The sequence below is a fragment of the Aquarana catesbeiana genome, linkage group LG08 (genome assembly GCF_042186555.1).
Source record: "Aquarana catesbeiana isolate 2022-GZ linkage group LG08, ASM4218655v1, whole genome shotgun sequence".
Taxonomy (NCBI): Eukaryota; Metazoa; Chordata; class Amphibia; order Anura; family Ranidae; genus Aquarana; species Aquarana catesbeiana.
Window position 1 is genome coordinate 288412339 of NC_133331.1, and position 22717 is coordinate 288435055.

The 22717-nt window shown below is 45.3% G+C and overlaps 2 protein-coding genes across 4 annotated transcripts; one reads left to right on the top strand and one right to left on the bottom strand.

The window, feature by feature from the left end:
- The first annotated feature begins 245 nt into the window (after positions 1 to 245).
- On the top strand, positions 246 to 6948 carry LOC141104724 (uncharacterized). Of its 2 annotated transcripts, none has more exons than XM_073594421.1 (7): positions 246 to 394; positions 3910 to 4038; positions 4259 to 4447; positions 4534 to 4657; positions 4750 to 4886; positions 4984 to 5083; positions 5912 to 6948. In XM_073594421.1, the coding sequence occupies exons 2-7, from the start codon at positions 3958 to 3960 to the stop codon at positions 6700 to 6702; spliced, it is 1422 nt and encodes a 473-aa protein (XP_073450522.1). In that variant the 5' UTR covers positions 246 to 394; positions 3910 to 3957; the 3' UTR covers positions 6703 to 6948. The 2 variants fall into 2 exon arrangements, with proteins under 2 accessions (XP_073450522.1, XP_073450523.1); XM_073594422.1 differs by having other exon boundaries at positions 4750 to 4874.
- Positions 6949 to 13446: 6498 nt separating this feature from the next.
- Positions 13447 to 21613, bottom strand: LOC141104718 (uncharacterized). Of its 2 annotated transcripts, none has more exons than XM_073594413.1 (7): positions 21492 to 21613; positions 20814 to 20940; positions 19897 to 20082; positions 19690 to 19810; positions 19325 to 19422; positions 19046 to 19145; positions 13447 to 16087 (listed from the first exon to the last, which is right to left on the bottom strand). In XM_073594413.1, exons 1-7 carry the CDS (start codon positions 21596 to 21598, stop codon positions 15297 to 15299), a joined length of 1530 nt encoding a protein of 509 aa, XP_073450514.1. In that variant the 5' UTR covers positions 21599 to 21613; the 3' UTR covers positions 13447 to 15296. The 2 variants fall into 2 exon arrangements, with proteins under 2 accessions (XP_073450514.1, XP_073450515.1); XM_073594414.1 differs by having other exon boundaries at positions 21433 to 21554.
- Between the last annotated feature and the right edge of the window lie 1104 nt (positions 21614 to 22717).

Consider the following 22717-nt stretch of genomic DNA (forward strand, 5'->3'; position numbering starts at 1 on the left):
ATTATTATTATTATTATTATTATTAATAATAATAATAATAATAATAATATATTTATTATTCTATTATTATTATCATTATTATTGTTACTATTATTTTTATTATTATTATCATTGTTATTATTATTATTTTTATTATCGTTAATATCATAGTTTAATTTCTGTCATATTCATTGTCATAATGAATAATGTGCAGAGAATCACTCTTGGATCCCTGCCCCCTCCTGTGTCCTCCTTCTATATGGAACGTCTGCCCCTCTCATGTCCCCTCCGCTGAGCTCCAGAAAAATGGCTCCAGCAGCCGGGGACAGGACGCCTCTGTTGGTGACTATCGGCCGGTCACATGTCCCTGGCAGTCAGCTGGTGTAGCCAGCATGCTGGGGAGAGATGGCAGCAGGTATGGCTGAGAGGGCAGAGGGGGGATCAGCTGAGCATGGAGTGTGGATGACATGGGGGGGTCTTGGCTTTATAACAGGGTGGTCAATTACTGCATGTTAGTCTCATTTAATCCACATTTCCTTTTATCTGGGGGGATCAGATTAAGTTCCCGCACCATGACCGAGATCGGATCAACGTTACTTTGGAATCCAGCAACATTTTAACCCCCCCCCCCCCCAATAATTTTCTCCGTAGTCACTGGTGACGGTAACTGTCACTGGTCTTAACATAGAATACGCCGAAATCCAGACAGGAGATCCGTCAGCATAGTCAGTACATTACTAGGGAGCAGAGCTGGGGATAAAAGTTACAGTTGTTGTAATAATAGTTCTAATCATTTATTTCTGACTTCAGCCTTTCTGCACTGAAAAGTCACAATTTTGTTTCCTTACCATCTTTCCACTTGCAGCCAGCAGGTGGTGCTCAAAGCAGTTCTTAACACTTCTGCCAAGCCATTTTACTGCGGTGCTGTGAATAGCCTGCCAGTTGATCTCCTGCTGTTTGGCTCTGTTTATAGAAAAAAAAGGGCACCCTCCCTTCTCCTGTCTGTGGTTTGGACAGGCTGGCATGTAGACATGTGTTTTTAAATAAGTGAGAGACAATGGTAGGGAACTGCTAGGCTTGTGCCCGGTATTCATCATTTGTTTGTGAAATAAGGGTATTATACAACTAATTAAAAAATATATAAAGGATTAGTTGGAAAACATGTATTATTATTGGTATTATTACTACTACTACTACAACTACTACTAATAATAATATGAAAATATATAAATATTATATACTAATATATATATATATATATATATATATATATATATACAGTCAGGTCCATAAATATTGGGACATCGACATAATTCTGATCTTTTTTGGCTCTATACACCACCACAATGGATTTGAAATGAAACAAACAAGATGTGCTTTAACTGCAGACTTTCAGCTTTAATTTGAGGGCATTTACATCCAAATCAGGTGAATGGTGTAGAAATTACAACAGTTTGTATATGTGCCTCCCACTTTTTAAGGGACCAAAAGTAATGGGACAATTGGCTGCTCAGTTGTTCCATGGCCAGGTGTGTTATTCCCTCATTATCCCATTTACAAGGAGCAGATAAAAGGTCCAGAGTTCATTTCAAGTGTACTATGTGCATTTGGAATCTGTTGCTATCAACTCTCAATATGAGATCCAAAGAGCTGTCACTATCAGTGAAGCAAGCCATCATTAGGCTGAAAAAAAAAACCAAACCCATCAGAGAGATAGCAAAAACATTAGGTGTGGCCAAATCAACTGTTTGGAACATCCTTAAAAAGAAAGAACGCACCGGTGAGCTCAGCAACACCAAAAGACCCGGAAGACCACGGAAAACAACTGTGGTGAATGACCGAAGAATTCTTTCCCTGGTGAAGAAAACACCCTTCACAACAGTTGGCCAGATCAAGAACACTCTCCAGGAGGTAGGTGTATGTGTGTCAAAGTCTACAATCAAGAGAAGACTTCACCAGAGTGAATACAGAGGGTTCACCACAAGATGTAAACCATTGGTGAGCCTCAAAAACAGGAAGGCCAGATTAGAGTTTCTCAAACAACATCTAAAAAAGCCTTCACAGTTCTGGAACAACATCCTATGGACAGATGAGACCAAGATCAACTTGTACCAGATTGATGGGAAGAGAAGAGTGTGGAGAAGGAAAGGAACTGCTCATGATCCAAAGCATACCACCTCATTAGTGAAACATGGTGGTGGTAGTGTCATGGAGTGGGCATGTATGGCTGCCAATGGAACTGGTTCTCTTGTATTTATTGATGATGTGACTGCTGACAAAAGCAGCAGGATGAATTCTGAAGTGTTTTGGGCAATATTATCTGCTCATATTCAGCAAAATGCTTTAGAACTCATTGGACGGCGCTTCACAGTGCAGATGGACAATGACCCAAAGCATACTGCGAAGGCAACCAAAGAGTTTTTTAAGGGAAAGAAGTGGAATGTTATGCAATGGCCAAGTCAATCACCTGACCTGAATCCGAATGAGCATGCATTTCATTTGCTGAAGACAAAACTGAAGGGAAAATGCCCCAAGAACAAGCAGGACCTGAAGACAGTTGCAGTAGAGGCCTGGCAGAGCATCACCAGGGATGAAACCCAGCGTCTGGTGATGTCTATGCGTTCCAGACTTCAGGCTGTAATTGACTGCAAAGGATTTGCAACCAAGTATTAAAAAGTGAAAGTTTGATGGATGATTGTTAATCTGTCCCATTACTTTTGGTCCCTTAAAAAGTGGGAGGTACATATACAAACTGTTGTAATTCCTACACCGTTCACCTGATTTGGATGTAAATACCCTCAAATTAAAGCTGAAAGTCAGCAGTTAAATCACATCTTGTTCGTTTCATTTCTAATCCATTGTGATAGTGTATAGAGCCAAAAAGATTAGAATTGTGTCGATGTCCCAATATTAATGGACCTGACTGTATATATATGTATCTCACAAAAGTGAGTACACCCCTCACATTTTTGTAAATATTTTATTCTATCTTTTCATGTGACAACACTGAAGAAATGACACTTTGCTACAATGTAAAGTAGTGAGTGTACAGCTTGTATAACAGTGTAAATTTGCTGTCCCCTCAAAATAACTCAACACACAGCCATTAATGTCTAAACCACTGACAACAAAAGTGAGTACACCCCTAAGTGAAAATGTCCAAATTGGGCTCAAAGTGTCAATATTTTGTGTGGCCACCATTATTTTCCAGCACTGCCTTAACCCTCTTGGGCATGGAGTTCACCAGAGCTTCACAGGTTGCCACTGGAGTCCTCTTCCACTCCTCCATGACGACATCACAGAGCTGGTGGATATTGGAGACCTTGCGCTCCTCCACCTTCCGTTTGAGGATGCCCCACAGATGCTTAATAGGGTTTAGGTCTGGAGACATGCTTGGCCAGTCCACCACCTTTACCCTCAGCTTCTTTAGTAAGGCATTGGTCATCTTGGAGGTGTGTTTGGGGTGATTATCATGTTGAAATACTGCCCTGCGGCCCAGTCTCTGAAGGGAGGGGATCATGCTCTGCTTTAGTATGTCACAGTACATGTTGGCATTCATGGGTCCCTCAATGAACTGTAGCTCCCCAGTGCCGGCAGCACTCATGCAGCCCCAGACCATGACACTCCCACCAGGCTTGACTGTAGGCAAGACACACTTGTCTTTGTACTCCTCACCTGGTTGCCGCCACACACGCTTGACACCATCTGAACCAAATAAGTTTATCTTGGTCTCATCAGACCACAGGACATGGTTCCAGTAATCCATGTCCTTAGTCTGCTTGTCTTCAGCAAACTGTTTGTGGGCTTTCTTGTGCATCATCTTTAGAAGAGGCTTCCTTCTGGGATGACAGTCCCAGAAGGAAGTGTGTGGTAAATTGTGGAATGCTTATTTAATGTACCTCATTATATCTTACTTCTTTTTATGTCTAGAAAACAGAATAAAGAAATACCTAACACACCTTTGGAAACTCCCTGAAGATGAACACAGATGGGGGAATTCCTGGAACTGAGAGAATATTACGGCTCACCCTGGAGATTGTCTACCTGCTGACCGGAGAGGTGAGGAGGATTCTGGGAGGTCACATGACATCACTCTTATCTCTATTAATAAAACACAGACCTGACCGGAGAGGTGAGAAGGATTCTGGGAGGTCACATGACATCACTCTTATCTCTATTAATAAAACACAGACCTGACCAGTGAGGTGAGGAGGATTCTGGGAGGTCACGGTGATATTGAGTATTTATTTATTCAACTTCAGTTTTTGTCTTCATTTAGGTTTATGTATCTGAAGCAAAGTTTACTGGGAGTATTACACCAATTAATCATGCTTGTGTGTGCAAAGAACAGAGTAAGAACCAGTGTCCTATCATAGACACGTCACCTCACACCCTGGCACCCAAGAAAAACATTGTAAAGAAGATTCTAGAAGTCACCCAGAAGATCATTGAGCTGCTGACTAGAGAGGTGAGTGGTGCCGGAAATTCTGGGACATTATCCAGTAACAGACAAGGGATGTGTCTGGATGGTGACTGTATCATTGTGTGTGTCAGGTTCCTATAAGGTGTCAGGATGTCACTGTCTATTTCTTCATGGAGGAGTGGGAGTATATAGAAGGACACAAGGATCTCTACAAGGATGTCATGATGGAGCACCGGCCACCCCTCACATCACCAGGTAAGAGGAGACTTTCATTTGTTATATTGGAGAGAAGAGTATTGAGGATCCACCTAAATACACACATCTTCTGGTATGTGTGCTTTCCATAGATGGTAACAGAAATTCATCACAGAGATGTCCTCATTCTCTGTATTCCTGGGATTCCACTCAGGAACATCATAAGATCCCTCAAAATGAAAAATCAAAGGACGAGGGCAAGAATGAATCTGATGAGGTAAAATCAGATGTATGTATGAGAACTAAGCAATGTCTATGAAATGTAGGTAAGTAGATAACGAAAGTGAAAATGGTTACTGTGCTTGCTCTTCTTTGATGGCCTTTAGATGGAGGACTTAAACATTGTGGTGGTCGAACACCTTGATGATCAAGAAGACCTTTACATGAAGATTAAGGAGGAGGAAGTTCCTTCAGAGATCAGCACAGGTGAGGAATAAACACGAATTCTAGAAAAGAGTCCCAGATCTTCATTGTTCAATCACTACAACAATCTGTTCTTCTCCCCCCTCCTCTTTGAGCAGAACATAATGGGGAAACAAAAGATATAAGGGCAACTGTTTCGGGTACTCAAAACTGAGAGATTCATTTGGTCAAGCTGAGGTTTTATTTGTTACATTAGAACACAATCCAGGCAAGTGGATTGCAGGTGGCTTGGCCTGCCAGAGCTTGATTGAACATCTAGATCAGGGGTCTTCAAACTTTATAAACAAAGGGCTAGCTTACTGTAGGGGGGCCGGACTGTGGCCAGTGAGAGAAGTAAATGTTCTGGTGTCAGAGGGAGTAAACAATACCCCATAATTGGTATTAGGGGGAGTAATAGTACCCCATCGTTGGTATCAGAGAGAGGAATAGTGTTCCAACATTGGTGTCAGTAATAGTGTCCCATCGTTGGTATCAATGGAAGGAAAAGTGCCTCATCATTGGTCTCAGTGGGGGGGGAATAGTGCCCTATCATTGTTGTCAGTGGGAGCAATAGTGCCCCCTAGTCGATGTCAGTGGGAGGAATCGTGTCACATTGTTAATGTCAGTGGGAGGAATCGTGCCCCATTGTCAGTGGCAGGAACTACAGTATGTCCAACTGTTGCCAATGGTGGGGGGAATAGTGCCCGGAAGGCCGAATAAAAACAAGCAAAGAATCGCATCTAGCCCCTGGGCCACAGTTTGGAGACCACTGATCTAGATTCATGTCTGGAGAGCTTTAAGGTGGCCAAAAACAGAAATTAGAACAATCATATGATCCTTGAATTTTTCTAGGTCATAAAGTGGGTGATGAGATCAGCAGTGATGGGTCTTATGGAACAACCGCAAGCAGCCAACATGTCAACATTGCAGTCTCCAAAGGCGATAAGGCCACATGTCAACCAAAACTGCCAAACCCTGCTCTGGAAGGTAGGGAAATCATAAAACGAAGGACTAAGCACTCGGAAGAGAGGCCATTCATCTGTGCCTACTGCGGGAAGCACTTCAATTTCAAGTCAGTCTTCATCAACCACCAGAGGATTCACACTGGAGAGAAACCATACCAGTGCGCCGAATGTGGCAAATGTTTCAGCCAGAAGGGAAGCATGGTGGAACACCAGAAAATCCACAAAGGAGAGAAGCCCTTTGTTTGCCCCGATTGTGGCAAGAGCTTCATCCAGAGGGCCAACTTGTACCACCACCAGAAGAACCACATGAACGAGAAACCTTATCCATGCTCTGAATGTGGCAAGCGTTTTATCAACAGCTCCCGGTTGGCAGCACATCAGAAGATCCACTCCGGCTACAAGCCATTCAGCTGCCCTGACTGCGGGAAGAGTTTCCTAAAGAATGCCAACCTTGTCATCCACCAGAGAGTTCACACCGGGGAAAAACCCTTCATGTGTTCCGAATGCGGAAAATGCTTTATCAAAAACTCCAACCTGGTCACCCATATGAGGGTTCACACAGGGGAAAAACCATTTCGGTGTATAAAATGTGGACGATGTTTTAGCCAGAGCTCTGTCCTGGTAAGGCACCAGAAGACCCATGGAGACTCAGGGGAAATGGTAAAGGTCAAAGTATAGACTTAGAAAGTGAATGAGCCTCTCCAGGAAAGACTTTAACTTTTCCCACTTACTGATGTACAGTTTCTTAAAACAATATCAAGGGCTTGTTGTATGAGCCTCCATTGTGGACTTAAATGCAAACCCTAAAATTAATAGTTGTCTTGAAATCTGTAGCTCTCCATTGGTTTGTTGAGTGGGACTGACCCTGTCTAGAAGAAGGTTTGTAAGTTATGGAGTTGATGGATAAAAATCATTCCAAAATTTCTATAAGTGTTTCTCACTGACTCAATAACATGGAGTTGTATTTATACATGAAATAAAAGCTGAGATTTGCTTTCTTTGGACTCTGTAACCACTTGCCGACCACTAGCAGTATATTTCCTGCTAGCAGGCGGCTCCTCCAGGCACTGCGACGTACCTGCACATGGTTTAGAAGCGATCAGGATCAAAACTATACTAGTGTCCTCAATAATAGTGTGTCCCAAAAAACGCACTTTGGTTTTTACCAAAGACATGTAGCAGAATACATTTTGGCCTAAATTTATGAAGAAATTTTCGGTCCTTACTAAAAAAATAAAAAACACAGTGGTGATCAAATATCACCAAAAGAAAGCTCTATTTTCAAGGAAAAATGATAAAAATGTTATTTGGGTACAGCATTACAAAAATGCCCTGGTCACGAAGGGGGTAAACCTTCCGGAGGTCAAGTGGTTAAAAAGAGTAGTTTGCTCATTCCTGGCAAAGTCCCAGGTTTTCGTAATAACAGTCCCCCCCCAGACAATGCCCACCTTTGCCGTGATCCCCCTGCTACACCATTAATCCGTTGGAGCCCTTGGAAATACACGGTACCTCTGGGGAGTTGGGCATGAGACCTTCTCCCAGGATGCAGTGCACAGGTCCTATATTCATTTCAGAATGATGTTAGGTATAGAAAAAGATGGGGTTTACAGAAGTTGTCATTCAACATCAGGCTTAGCCCAATCAGGGAGCCCCATGAATGCAGTAATGCTGAATCAATGCTCAGGCATCCTCTTGTGTGCCCCGCTTTCTCATCCACTCCATACGCCCTCCTAAGTGAACACCCCCACTCTATACCCACAGCCCCCTCATTGAGCATCCCATGCCTTTTTCTGCTTTGTGTGGATGTGTCCATCTTGGTCAGATCTTGGTCTTGTTCTAGAAGCAGGGCTTTGCTTCCTCATATCAGAGCGTTCAAGTGTATTTCAAGTTTTGCAGTCAAATTTGAGAAAATCCCAATATAGATGTATACTATTATGTGTTGCCATTGACACAGCATACACAATTAAAAAAAATATACATATTTCTCAGAAGGCTTCATGTCCGACTTCAAGTATTTTTGAACAATGTCAGAATGAAACTGGGTACACACTTGTACAGGTATCACTAAATGGTGGACTGTGGCCTGAATCCAGACCAAGTCACTGTCCCATTCCCCAATATTTAGGTTCTTTCCTCTAACCTCCGCCGCTGTCCTCACAGTAGAGCAAAGAGCAGGAGGCAGGACAGGTCTGGATGGAGTGTGGGAGCTGCTAGAGGTTACTTTTCAAATTAACCAGCAGGTGGTTGGCTGCTAGGGCGCAGGGCAACAATGGAAGAAGGTGGCCTGGTCTGATGAATGATGTTTTCTTTTACATCATGTGGATGGCCAGGTGTGTGTGCGTCACTTACCCGGAAAAGACATGGCATCAGGATGCAGTATGGGAAGAAGGTAAGCCTGCTGAGGCAGTGTGATGCTTTGGACAATGTTCTGCTGGGAAACCTTGGTTCCTGCCGTTCATGTGGATGGTACTTTGACAGGTACCACCACCTAAATATTGCTGCTGACCAAGTACACCCCTTCATGGAAATGGTATTCCCTGATGCAGTGGCCTCTTTCATCAGGATAATGCGCCCTGCCACAGTGCAAAAATGGTTCAAAAAGGGTTTGAGGAACGCAAAAAGTTTGAGGTGTTGACTTGGCATCTGTATTCTGCAGATCTCAATCCAACCGTGCATCTGTGGGATGTGCTGGAAACGCAAGTCCAATTCATGGAGGCCCCATCTCGCAACTTACAGGATTTAAAGGATCTGCTACTGATGGATTAATGCCAGATACCATAGCATACCTTCAGAGGTCTAGTGGAGGCCATGCCTCGATAGGTCAGGGCTGTTTTGGTGGCAAAGTGGGCTGCTCAACAGTGGACCTACCCAATATTGGGTGGGTAGTCAAAAAGTTAGGCCTAATCAGTGTATCTACTGTACATTAGTTATTTTTTTTTTAATAAATCTTGAGTATTACGTGATCCTTATGACTAGTTCATATATCCACACTGCAAATATCAGCTTCATTAACTCTCTGGGCAGTGAGAAACTCCTTCCCTCCCCCTAACTTGACAAACAAAGAAGGATCACAGGTCACTAATTGATTACATGAGGATTTGGGCACTTTTCGGATAAGGCAGTTTCTATTTGATTTTTACCAGGACCTCTTCAGGCCCAAAAAACACTCTTCCATACTTTTCTGAGCACCAGTCAACACATTTCTTTAACATTACCGATGAGCAAAATTAACAATTTTCATTTCAGCAAAAATTTGGAAGTTTGGAGGACAGTTTTAACCTTTTTGGAGTCAATAAAAATTGAAATTCTAGTATGGTAGTTCTTTCAAGGGTGCAATGGGTTTTAAAATGAATCCTGAGGGTTACAAAAGCTCCTTTCTACTATTCAGCGCCTTGTGCCAAAACACAGCCCCTCAATAACCTTGAGTACTTGTGTACTATGCACATAAGAAATTTTGGAAAGGAGTTGTTTCCAAGTTTTCAAGACATATGTATAAGAAGCCAGAGGCTGACTCAGCCCACCAGGCTCCACCCAATAGCTAACATGCTGGTGAGCAAAATTTAGTTTATATTTCAGCAAAAATTTGGAGGTTTGGGCAAAGTTTTGACCTTTTTGGAGTCAATAGAAAACTAAAATTAAAGGTGGTTCTTGGTGACTTCTAAGGTTGCAATTGACTTTAAATGATTTACGTATAGAACGCCAAAGGCTGAATCAGCCCACCAGGCTTCCTCTTCTTGGCCGGAACTCCTCCATTTCTCTTTGCTTCAGAACTCTTCTGGACCATCTGTCAATCCCTCCACAATTGTCCTCCTTCTGGACCTAAATCCCTCCATCCCTCTTTACTCCACATTTGTCCGTCTACTCAAGCCAAATCTCTCCATCTCTTCACAACTGTCCCACTTCTGTACCTAAATTCCTTCATCCCTCTTTCTTCCACAACTGCTCCTCTTTTGGACTCTGAATCCCTCCATAACTGTCCATCTTCTGTCTCCAAATTATTTTATTTCCCTTTCCTCTATATTGTCCTTCTATTGGAGCCAAATCTCTTTGTCCCTCCACAACGGTCCTGCTTCTGGACCTAAATCTCTCCATCCCCCTAGAGTTGTCCATCGTCTGGACCCAAATACCCTTGTCCCTTTTTCCTCCACCACTGTCCCTCATCCAGACCAGAATTCCTCCATCTCTCTTTGCTTCAGAACTGTCCCTCTTCTGGACCATCTGTTGATCCTTCCACGATTGCCCTTCTTCTGGACCCAAATCCCTCCATCCCTCTTTCTGCCTCAACTGTCCCTCCCCTGAACCCAAAAAAACTCTAATCCCTCTATCCTCCGTGACTGTCCCTCTTTAGGACCAAAACCCCTCTGTTCCCCTTTCCTCCACAACTATCAATCTCCTGGCCCCAAATTCCTCCACTGCCCCTTTCACAATTGTACCTTTTTATTCAATTTTGCTTAATAGATTGCTCAGTGTTCCTTGCAAACTACATATCATGTGGAATCACCCTGTATTCAAAGTTTATTTGTAAAATGTAGATTTTTATACAAATAATTATAAAATTATATAACATGTTGTATAAATTTTAGCTGTCTAAACAACATTTTGGTTTCCCTTTACCATAATGACTACACCATTTAAACTATGAAAAAGTACAAAGTGAAGTTTGTAAAATAAATTCAAATTAAAGTAGGATCCCCACTAAATTATGTTTGGAAGGGTTAGAACCACTGTTGGGTATTTATTGCTTTTTGTGTTCCCACTGGGAGACTTCCTTCTCTCAATTCCTTTGGCATCACCAGGACAGGAAGTGATTTGTAATGTCCCCAAAGGGGACACGGTGTCCCTGACCTCCTTCATCAAAGAGTAAGCATGTCCACTGCTATTATTATTATGAGTTCTAAAGGATGTTAAGGTAGCTGCTCCCTACTAGCTCTAATGACAACCCTAATATTTATAGTAAATCAATTTCAGTATTATAATAATTCTCACACTTTTGGCGTGCCATAGAAACCTTTTGATTGTAAGGATCAGATGCAAAACTGCACCTCAGCAGTCAAATGTCCAATGAGAAAATTTTAGGTGGATAACAAACCTCTCACAATAAGCTGGCTAAGGCAAAACCCTTTTTTGTTTTCAGTTTTGGATAGAGTAGGGAAGATTAGACCCTCTGTCAAGTTTTAATAATGTAGGACAGCCTACATTTTAAAGTTGTCCCCAGGCCAAGAAACGAGGGGAAGTCTGCCAATACACCTTTTCTGGTGGAAACTGTCTAAAATGGGCATTCCCTTCAATTTTGGGAGATTTATTCTCACTTCCTGTTGCATCTACGAGAGGACATGCAGGAAAATCCCCCCAGCATGGTACAAACAGCAAAAAAAATTACTTCATAGGGGATTTAAAGCCTAACTCAGGGTTTCTCAACCAGGATTCCATGAAGCCCTAGGGTTCCTCCAGAGGTTGCTAGGAGTTCCTTGAGCAATTTCTGCCTCTCAGATAAGTTTCCATTGACACCATTGATCCTTTTAGCTATTTGTAAGTGGGTAATTTTTCCCAATGACCACAAGTGTAAGGGGCATTCTTCCCACTGATCACCAATGTAAGGAGCATTCTTCCCACTGATCACCAATGTAAGGAGCATTCTTCCCACTGATCACCAATGTAAGGAGCATTCTTCCCACTGACCACCAATGTAAGGAACATTCTTCCCAGTGATCACCAATGTAAGGCGCATTCTTCCCACTGATCACCAATGTAAGGAACATTCTTCCCACTGACCACCAATGTAAGGAACATTCTTCCCACTGATCACCAATGTAAGGAACATTCTTCCCACTGACCACCAATGTAAGGAACATTCTTCCCACTGATCACCAATGTAAGGAACATTCTTAACATTCTTCCCACTGGCCACCAATGTAAAGGGCATTCTTCCCACTGACCACCAATGTAAGGAACATTCTTCCCACTGACCATCACACTAATGTATCATGAATTGTAGATACAGTCGTTTTTATAAGGGGTTACCTGAGACCGGAAAGCATTTTCAAGGGTTCCTCTATGTTGAATAGGTTGAGAAAAGCTGGCCTAACGCCACTATAGGGTTTAAGAAAATCCAAGCCCCACTTTACAGGGAATGTGTTTTTTCGTCAGTTATTAGCTTACCTTTGGCAGGCCAATAGTGATCTCCACTCCTATTAGCACCATATGCATCAGGATGTAAGGTTATAATACAGTTTAAATTATAAATGTGTAACAATCAAATACGAATTGAGATAAACACAGCTGATGCTACAAAATAAATAACAATACCCCCATGTGATTAATACCACAATGTGATTAAAAGTCCGAGACAGATCATAATTCACATAGTTCATATGGGGTAGGGTACTCCGAGTGGTGTAATAAATACCCTCCTCACTTTTCAATGGGGACAACCATAAGAACAGCCAAGGAAGTAATTAAAGACCAGATGGCCTCTTACCAGATCTGTAGGATCTCAGGTTATAGAGATCATAAAGGCATATGCAGGAGGGAACCGTCGGCTCAGGGCGGTGTATTCATCTAATCACTTGATATGTAAACCTCTCCTCCAAAGACACTTCAAGGTCTACTACTCTAATGAGCCGACGGTTCCCTCCTGCATATGCCTTTATGATCTCTATAACCTGAGATCCTACAGATCTGGTAAGCGGCCATCTGGTCTTTAATTACTTCCTTGGCTGTTCTTATGGTTGTCCCCGTTGAAAAGTGAAGAGAGTATTCATTACACCACTCGGAGTACCCTACCCCATATGATCTGGATAATGTGGATTATGATCTGTCTTGGAATTTTTAATCACATTGTGGTATTTATCACATGGGGGTATTGTTATTTATTCTGTAGCATCAGCTGTGTTTATCTCAATTCATATGTGATTGTTACACATTTATAATTTATAACATACTTTGGTTGCGCAATTGTACTTTTTACATTTATCCATGAGCCGAATATTTAGGTTTTTATTTTTGCAGCACCATTCTTTTTGTGTTTTTTATAAACACATACACCTTCATTTGTGTCACAGTATTTTATATACCTATATATTTTTCTAAAATATAGATATATACAAAAATAGGTATATGCAGGTTCACCATAGGGTTAGCGCAGATATTTCACTGTAAACACTATAATACAGTTTAGGTGTTACTTCCAATGGTATTCTGAGATGTTGAAGGGAAGAAAAAGGAAGCCACAAATAAAAGAAAAAAAAAAAGAGGATAAAAATAATGGTAATTATGAGTGACAATGTCACATCACTTTCTGTGAAGGTCTATTATTCTTTGCAGGGTAACTTACTCCCCTGTTACTGTACATCTACAACCTAATCTTCTAAGCCCTACATGGGTAAAGAATAGAAGCATAAAAGCAGGACTAAATCCCATACATCCAAGCAAAAAATACAAAATATTTTATTCTTGAAAAAGAACCAATTACATTGTTCATCACTGTGGGTGTTGGACAATGTACTTGGTTCTAAAGATGCCAAGAGCCATAGTGATGGACAATGTACTTGATTCGAAAGATGCCAGAAGCCACAGTGATGGACAATGTAATTGGTTCGAAAGACGTCATCACCATGGCTCTTGGCATATTTCGAATCAAGCACATTGTCCATCATTGTGGCTCTTGGCATCTTCCAAACCAAAGACACTGTTCATCACCAATACTCTTGGCATCTTTCAAACCAAGTACATTGTCCATCACTAAGACACTTGACGTCTATCCCTAACGATGACTGATCAAACATGAAAGACACATAAAAGCCCTGCAGCACTCTACAAAGACTCAAGTCTATGGCATGTACTTTTCTGGTGAGTCCAAAGGCTTCAGTTAAAGTTTTTCCCCTTGTTTTGGGCTCTGGTAAGGCTTTGAATGAGAGGATGATAGGCTACAAAAAACATGGCTGCCTTTAGGCCAAGAAGATGGCTTTTTGGGGTTCTCTGGAGGACCAACACAAAATGTTTTGCCCTAACATTTCCCATGCTGTGGACAAAGAGAATTCCATTCTTCTCTCCTGAGATCAAAACATCTACCACACCTGGAGTATTAAAATGGTTCATTTTCTTTTGGAGATCTCACAAAAGGTTCCTCGTAGGTGGTGTTTTCTTGTGTTTTGAAAGAAAACAGTTATAGGCCAAAGGTTTGCCGATCTCAAGGTAACTATGGGGATTTTTTCTGCCCTGCAGGTTCTGTTTCCTGACCATGAAGATTGTATCCTAAAAACGTTTGCCTTCACTTAACACATAAAGAGTCTTGTTCTGAAGTCTATAGCGGTACACATGGTGAAGCTTTCAAACGAAACATGTTTGGAAGAACAAAATGACATTCTCAATTGATGTTGATCGGGGTCTTCAAACTTTCAAAACATAGGGCCAGTTTATCGTCCTTCACACTTTAGGGGGGGCCAGACTGTAGTCAGTGGGAGCAGAAGATGTCCAGATATCAGTGCAAGTAAACAATGCCCCATCTTTGGTATCAGTGGGAGGAATAGTACCCCATTATGGGTAGCACTGGGAGAAATAGTGTCCTATCATTGGTGTCATTGGGAGGAATAGTGTCCCATCATTGGTGTCATTGGGAGGAATAGTGTCCCATCGTTGATGTCAGTGGAAGGAATAGTGCCCCATCATTGGTGTCAGTGGAAGAAATTGTGTTCCATTATTGGTTTCAGGGGGAGGAATAGTGCTCCATCGTTGGTGTCGTTGGAAGGAACAGTGTCCTATCATTGGAAGAAATAGTGCCCCATCATTGGAAGAAATAGTGCCCCATCATTGGTGTCAGTGGAAGAAATAGTGCCCCATCATTGGTGTCATTGGGAGGAATAGTGCTCCATCATTGGTTTCATTGGGAGGAATAGTGCCCCATCGATGGCACAATTGGGAGGAATAGTGCCCCATCGATGGCACAATTGGGAGGAATAGTGCCCTATCGTTGGCACAATTGGGAGATATAGTGCCCTATCATTGGGAGGAATAGTGCCCCATTGTTAGTGTCAGTGGATGTAATAGTTCCCCAAGGGCCAGATATGTTCAAGCAAAGGGCCACATCTGGCCCCCGGGCCACAGTTTGGAGATCACTGATGCTGATGTTCTTCTGCTTCCCACACTCTTGTGTGCTTCAATAGTTTTCCACTGCCGTTTTATCAAGAGCCACCCAGGGTGATCCAGATTGGCCAATGATTTCTGGCATTCTAAACACTAATTTTTTTAATTTTGTCTTTTTTTTCCTTCTTTTTTTATGGGTACTTGGGCCAGACCTGAGGCTCTTCAAGGGACCTTCCCCAATAAGGACTGACCCTCCGACTTTTATAGTCTGCTCCCTCAGAGGGTTGGGTCCTTGTGTGAGTGCGTAGATGACTACATAGGGTTTGCTTAAGCTTAAACTGCCTGCCGCATTCCGGACAGGTGAAAGGCTTTTCGCCCGTATGGATGACCATATGGCGTGACAGCGTGTGTTTCGCCACAAAGCACTTCCCACACTCGGAACAGGTGAAGGGTCTCTCCCCAATGTGGCTCCTCTCATGAGTGAGGAGATTAGACTTCCCGGCAAAGGCCTTCCCGCACTGACGACACTCGAATGGCTTCTCTCCTCTGTGGCGCCTCTCATGAACAACAAGAAGACTTTTCCACCGGAAGCGCTTCCCGCATTCGGAGCACTCGTAGCGTTTCTCCTCGCTGTGGGAGGTCTTGTGGCTGGTGAGCTGGGAACTAGTGGCGAAACATTTCCCACACTCCGGACACTCGTAAGGACGCTCTCCCGTATGAATTCTTTGGTGGACAGTTAGATGAGCTTTGTATCGGAAGTGCTTGCCACAGTCCCCACAAGAGAACCTGCCCTCTCCATTGCGCACCGGCTTGGTGTCTTCTTCCATATCTGACTCAAAGTCCTCCTCTCCACTTGGGGAGCTGTACTCAGACTTTGTTCCAACAGTCTCTTTGCTTGACATCATCAATCTATTGTCCACCAGATTATGTGATCCTAGAAGATGGTCCTCTTTCTTAAAGGTTCTGTTGGCATAGACCTCACCTGTTGGACGAGAAGACCACCATTAATTTGATAAGGCACAACTTTTTTTTTCTTCTTGGAGAAGAGTTAAGCTAACCCAGAGGCGTAACTAGAACCTTCAGGGCCCCGATGCAAGAAACCATGAGGGGCCCCCCTGACCACTGGGGCCCATTCCATCGATCCCGGGGTCCGTCCCTCTGAGCCCGAGGGCCCTTTCCACCGATCCTGGGGCACTTTATAAGCCCCAGTTCACACTGCTGCAACTTATGCGGCACTAACAAGTCAAAACACATTCATTTCAATGGGTGCCGCTAATCAATGCAACTCTGACTTTGGTGCGATTTGAGTGCCACAGACTGCAATGTTAAATCACGAAAGTCGCAAGGAAGTCACAAGGAAATCACAAACAAGCCGCACGACTGTGGGGTCGCAGCAGTGTGAACCGAGCCTTACGGTCCCACAGTGGGACCCTTTCACATGTTGTGAAGTGGGCCCCCTTCCTGCCGAGTTGGCCCCCGCCGCACGGTGGTAGAATGGCAGGGCCCGGTCACAAGTGCGACCTTGGTGGTTCTGCCACTGAGCTAGCCATACCAGAGTTGTAAGGCGAAGAACTAAAGTTTGATGGATCCTGACTCCCCCACTGGGCACAGGCCGTCTCCCCTGACTCCCCCGCTGGGCATAGGCCGTCTCCCCTGACTCCCCCACTGGGCACGGCCGTCTCCCCTGACTCCCCCACTGGCACAGGCCGTCTCCCCTGACTCCCCCACTGGGCATAGGTCGTCTCCCCTGACTCCCCCACTGGGCACAGGCCGTCTCCCCTGACTCCCCCCGCTGGGCATAGGCCGTCTCCCCTGACTCCCCCACTGGGCACAGGTCGTCTCCCCTGACTCCCCCACTAGGCACAGGCCGTCTCCCCTGACTCCCCCACTGGGCACAGGCCGTCTCCCCTGACTCCCCCGCTGGGCATAGGCCGTCTCCCCTGACTCCCCCGCTGGGCATAGGCCGTCTCCCCTGACTCCCCCGCTGGGCACAGGCCATCTCCCCTGACTCCCCCACTGGGCACAGGCCGTCTCCCCTGACTCCCCCGCTGGGCACAGGCCGTCTCCCCTGACTCCCCCACTGGGCACAGGCCGTCTCCGCCACTGGGCACAGTCCCTCTCCCCTGACTCCCCCACTGGGCACAGGCCGTCTCCCCTGACTCCCCCGCTGGGCACAGGCCATCTCCCCTGACTCCCCCGCTGGGCACAGGCCGTCTCCCCTGACTCCCCCACTGGGCACAGGCCGTCTCCCCTGACTCCCCCGCTGGGCACGGCCGTCTCCCCTGACTCCCCCACTGGCACAGGCCGTCTCCCCTGACTCCCCCACTGGGCATAGGTCGTCTCCCCTGACTCCCCCACTGGGCACAGGCCTACACCCCTGACTCCCCCACTGGGCACAGGCCGTCTCCCCTGACTCCCCCACTGGGCATAGGCCGTCTCCCCTGACTCCCCCACTGGGCACAAGCCGTCTTCGCCACTGGGCACAGTCCCTCTCCCCTGACTCCCCCACTGGGCACAGGCCGTCTCCCCTGACTCCCCCGCTGGGCATAGGCCGTCTCCCCTGACTCCCCCACTGGGCACAGGTCGTCTCCCCTGACTCCCCCACTGGGCACAGGCCGTCTCCCCTGACTCCCCCACTGGGCACAGGCCGTCTCCCCTGACTCCCCCGCTGGGCATAGGCCGTCTCCCCTGACTCCCCCACTGGGCACAGGTCGTCTCCCCTGACTCCCCCACTGGGCACAGGCCGTCTCCCCTGACTCCCCCACTGGGCATAGGCCGTCTCCCCTGACTCCCCCGCTGGGCATAGGCCGTCTCCCCTGACTCCCCCGCTGGGCACAGGCCGTCTCCCCTGACTCCCCCGCTGGGCACGGCCGTCTCCCCTGACTCCCCCACTGGCACAGGTCGTCTCCCCTGACTCCCCCACTGGGCACAGGCCGTCTCCCCTGACTCCCCCCACTGGGCACAGGCCGTCTCCCCTGACTCCCCCACTGGGCATAGGCCGTCTCCCCTGAGTCCCCCACTGGGCACAGGCCGTCTCCGCCACTGGGCACAGTCCCTCTCCCCTGACTCCCCCACTGGGCACAGGCCGTCTCCCCTGACTCCCCCGCTGGGCACAGGCCGTCTCCCCTGACTCCCCCGCTGGGCACAGGCCGTCTCCCCTGACTCCCCCGCTGGGCACAGGCCGTCTCCCCTGACTCCCCTGCTGGGCACAGGCCGTCTCCCCTGACTCCCCCACTGGCACAGGCTGTCTCCCCTGACTCCCCCACTGGGCATAGGTCGTCTCCCCTGACTCCCCCACTGGGCACAGGCCTACTCCCCTGACTCCCCCACTGGGTACAGGCCGTCTCCCCTGACTCCCCCACTGGGCATAGGCCGTCTCCCCTGACTCCCCCACTGGGCACGGGCCGTCTCGCCTGACTCCCCCACTGGGCACAAGCCGTCTTCGCCACTGGGCACAGTCCCTCTCCCCTGACTCCCCCACTGGGCATAGGCCGTTTCTCCTGACTCCCCCACTGGGCTCGGGCCATCTCCCCTGACTCCCCCACTGGGCACAGGTCATCTCCCCTCACTCCCCCACTGGGCACAGGCCGTCTCCCCTGACTCCCCCACTGGGCACGGGCTGTCTCCCCTGACTCCCTCACTGGACACGGGTCGTCTCCCCTGACTCCCCCACTGGGCACAGTCCCTCTCCCCTGACTCCCCCACTGGGCACAGTCCCTCTCCCCTGACTCCCCCACTGGGCACAGGCCGTCTCCCCTGACTCCCCCACTGGACACAGGCCGTCTCCCCTGACTCCCCCACTGGGCACAGGCCATCTCCTCTGACTCCCCCACTGGGCACAGGCCATCTCCTCTGACTCCCCCACTGGGCACAGGCCGTCTCCCCTGACTTCCCCACTAGGTACAGAGCCTCTTCTCTGGATTCAGTGTTTAAAACTCACCCGTGCCGATCTCAGCAGGAATTTCCTCCTCCTTACACCGAATATATGGTTCTTCTGCTTCCTCTTCAACTTCTACTTTAACAACAATCAAGCCGCCATCCTGAGAATCACGCAATAGTAATATTTCAATAGTGTGTGGTTTATAGCCTTATATTAAATAGAAAAGTATTGACTAGCAAAATCAAGGTAGGTTACATATACAGTAGGTGTGCTGGTCGGGTGTCAAACATTTGGCCATATAGTGTAGAGTAGAATTGGAGGATCATCGATTTTACTTACAGAATAGTCTTGTGGGATCTTGGGAAGTTCCTGCGTGGAATTCTGGGAAATCAGAGGTTTGGGACATCTCTCTGGTGAGCTCCCATTACTGGATCCATCTGTAGGAAACACACACACTGACTGAATACATTGTTTCTATGTGTTTATATCAAAGGATTTCTCCCTATTACTCCACTTTATCATTTTGAGGGATCTTATGATGTTCCTGTGTGGAGTCCTGGGAATACAGAGGATGGGGGCATCTCTCTGGTGGATTCCCATTACTGGATCCGTCTGTAGGAAACACACATACCAGAGGATGTGTGTATCTAGGTGGACCCTTAATCCTCTTCTCTCCTTTACAAGAAATGGAAGTCTCCTCTTACCCGGTGATGTGAGGGCTGGCCGGTTCTCCATGATGTGCTTGTAGACATCCCAATGGCCTTCTAAATACTCCCACTCCTCCTTGGAGAAATAGACAGTGACATCCTGACACCTTATAGGAACCTGACACACACAATGATACAGTCACCATCCAGACACATCCCTTGTCTGTTACTGGATAATGTCCCAGAATTCCCACCACCACTCACCTCTTTTGTTAGCAACTCAATGATCTCATTGGTGATGTCTAGGATCATCTTGTTCCTCTCAGGTACTGGCTTGTGAGTTGGAGGCTTCCTGGAAGTGTCCCGGCTCCTGTTCCATCCTTGGGATCCATAAGAGCAACTGCAGGGGTTCTTATGATGGCTTGATGTCTTCTTCACAACTGTGTAATCCTGTGTACCAAAGGAAAATGAATGTTCAGTATTATGATACTTGGTTCTCATTCATTTCAAGATGAGACTGTGAATCCAGGTCTGTGTTTTATTATATTAATAACACGATAAGAGTTATGTCATATGACCTCCCAGAATCCTCCTCACCTCTCCGGTCAGGTTTGTGTTTTAATAATAGAGATAAGAGTGATGTCATGTGACCTCCCAGAATCCTCCTCACCTCTCCAGTCAGGTCTGTGTTTTATTAATAGAGATAAGAGTGATGTCATGTGACCTCCCAGAATCCTCCTCACCTCTCCGGTCAGGTCTGTGTTTTATTAATAGAGATAAGAGTGATGTCATATGACCTACCAGAATCCTCCTCACCTCTCTGGTCAGCTCTGTTTTTTATTAATAGAGATAAGAGGGATGTCATGTGACCTCCCAGAATCCTCCTCACCTCTCCGGTCAGGTCTGTGTTTTATTAATAGAGATAAGAGTGATGTCATATGACCTACCAGAATCCTCCTCACCTCTCCAGTCAGGTCTGTGTTTTATTAATAATGATAAGAGTGATGTCATGTGACCTCCCAGAATCCTCCTCACCTCTCCGGTCAGGTCTGTGTTTTATTAATAGAGATAAGAGTGATGTCATGTGACCTCCCAGAATCCTCCTCACCTCTCCGGTCAGGTCTGTGTTTTATTAATAGAGATAAGAGTGATGTCATGTGACCTCCCAGAATCCCCCTCACCTCTCCGGTCAGTAGGTAGATGATCTCCAGGGTGAGGTCCAGTAGCCTGTCAGTTACAGGAATTTCGGGGACCTTGTCCATCTTCACGGAGTCACCTTGGAAATGTTCTTCAACTTCACGGTGTTCCCTGAAAGATAAAAAGAGATATGAGGTTAGGGTAAACTGCCAGTTTTCAACCAGTTGCCTGCCCATTACGGCTCTACTTTAAATGACAGAAAAATCCAGGATTATACTTGATAAAACTCAGGATACCAGGGACAAATGTCTCCTGCTCTGGAGATCAGGACCAACTGACAACTAAGTTACCGGTACCAATCAAACTAACAGCTTCTTTCCTGGGGTCTTGCATTCAAAAACTTATGGGATCCGATCACGATACACAAAAAAGCTGCCTGCTCCCCACTTCCGACGCCTTGCCCATCCAAGTCAAGCCAATTCAATCCTTGCAAAGCACAGCACGGAGCATGTAAAAAATGTATCGCCACCAGCACTATGGCGTCCCGAAGATACCAAAAACCCCTTATATAATTTCCAGCAAAAATAAGGCAGCAAAAGAGACCAAACCTACTCCCCCATGGAGGAAATAAGAAACAAAATAATAATAAAAGAGCCATCAGACCTCTAACGTCCTATAAAGCACACTGCAAACTCTGCTGATCCCTCAGCACTCAACCACACCTTCTGCCGAGCTTCACAAACTTGCTGGCTTGGTCAGCTGACCCCCCCCAGGCACAGGTGACCTTTGAACACCAGAGATGACTTCCTGTCTCAGCTGAAGGCGCCATTTTTCTGGAGCCTGATCTCGTTTGCTGTTGTTGGTTGATTTATGGTGGGTTCAACAACATGAAAAAAATTCAACGAATAGTATTTATTAAAGCAGTACAACGTGAACGGATGACGACAATGTGTTTTTTTTTTTTTAAACATTTGAAGCAACTTGAAAAATTTTGCAGCAGATCAAGCAATCTGATTGGACAGTTTTTATACAATCTACTTTACATTTACACATAGCTATGTAACACGTGGGCCTGCAAGCTTCATATGTATTATAATAATAATATAAGTTATCATATCATAATAATAGTATAATTTTAATATTATATTATAACATATTTTATATATATATTAATATAATATAATGTAATATATTATAATTTGAATTAAGTAATGCTAAGTAGGTATTATAATATTATTATACATTATAGTTTAAAATGTATTGTATAATTTTTATATTATAATATATAATAACATAATAATAATATTATATTAATAACATAATTTTAATAATATATTAATTAAATATAGATATTATATCTATCTATGTTTGTATTTATATGTATTATAAGTCTAAGCAGACCTACCCACTACAAAATTCCAGGTGAATCTAAATGCGTTTGTACAATCGGATTGGGACGTGGGTTGCCGGCTTCCGGGCAACCAAACGTTTCAGTGGCAAGTAAGCTCACCACACCTATTACAATCTGACGGTACAATCTTCTTTAGATCTACCAGCAATCATGCAGTGCAAGGTCTCCCTGATTGGACACAAATTGATTGGATAGTTTAGGTCAGTCCCCATGTTAATAGTTTCATAAACCCAAAGTTGTACAATAGATTGTAACGTGTATAGTAAGCTTTAGACTGGGATTGTACTAAACGTCAGAAAAATGCCAGCACACTGGAAAATAATGTCTTCCAATGTATCTGCCGTTAGTGATCCCTTGTGCCCGAGTTCAATATATCACAGCTAAACCTGTCTGAGAATCAACGGGCCACCAAGAGCCAGCCATACACGTTACAATCTGATTGTACAAGCTCTGTACAACCTCCTTTAGCTTTACCAACCACTATATAATTTGAGAGCTTTCTTCAATTATCCTTTCAACTTATATCCAGTTGGTTAG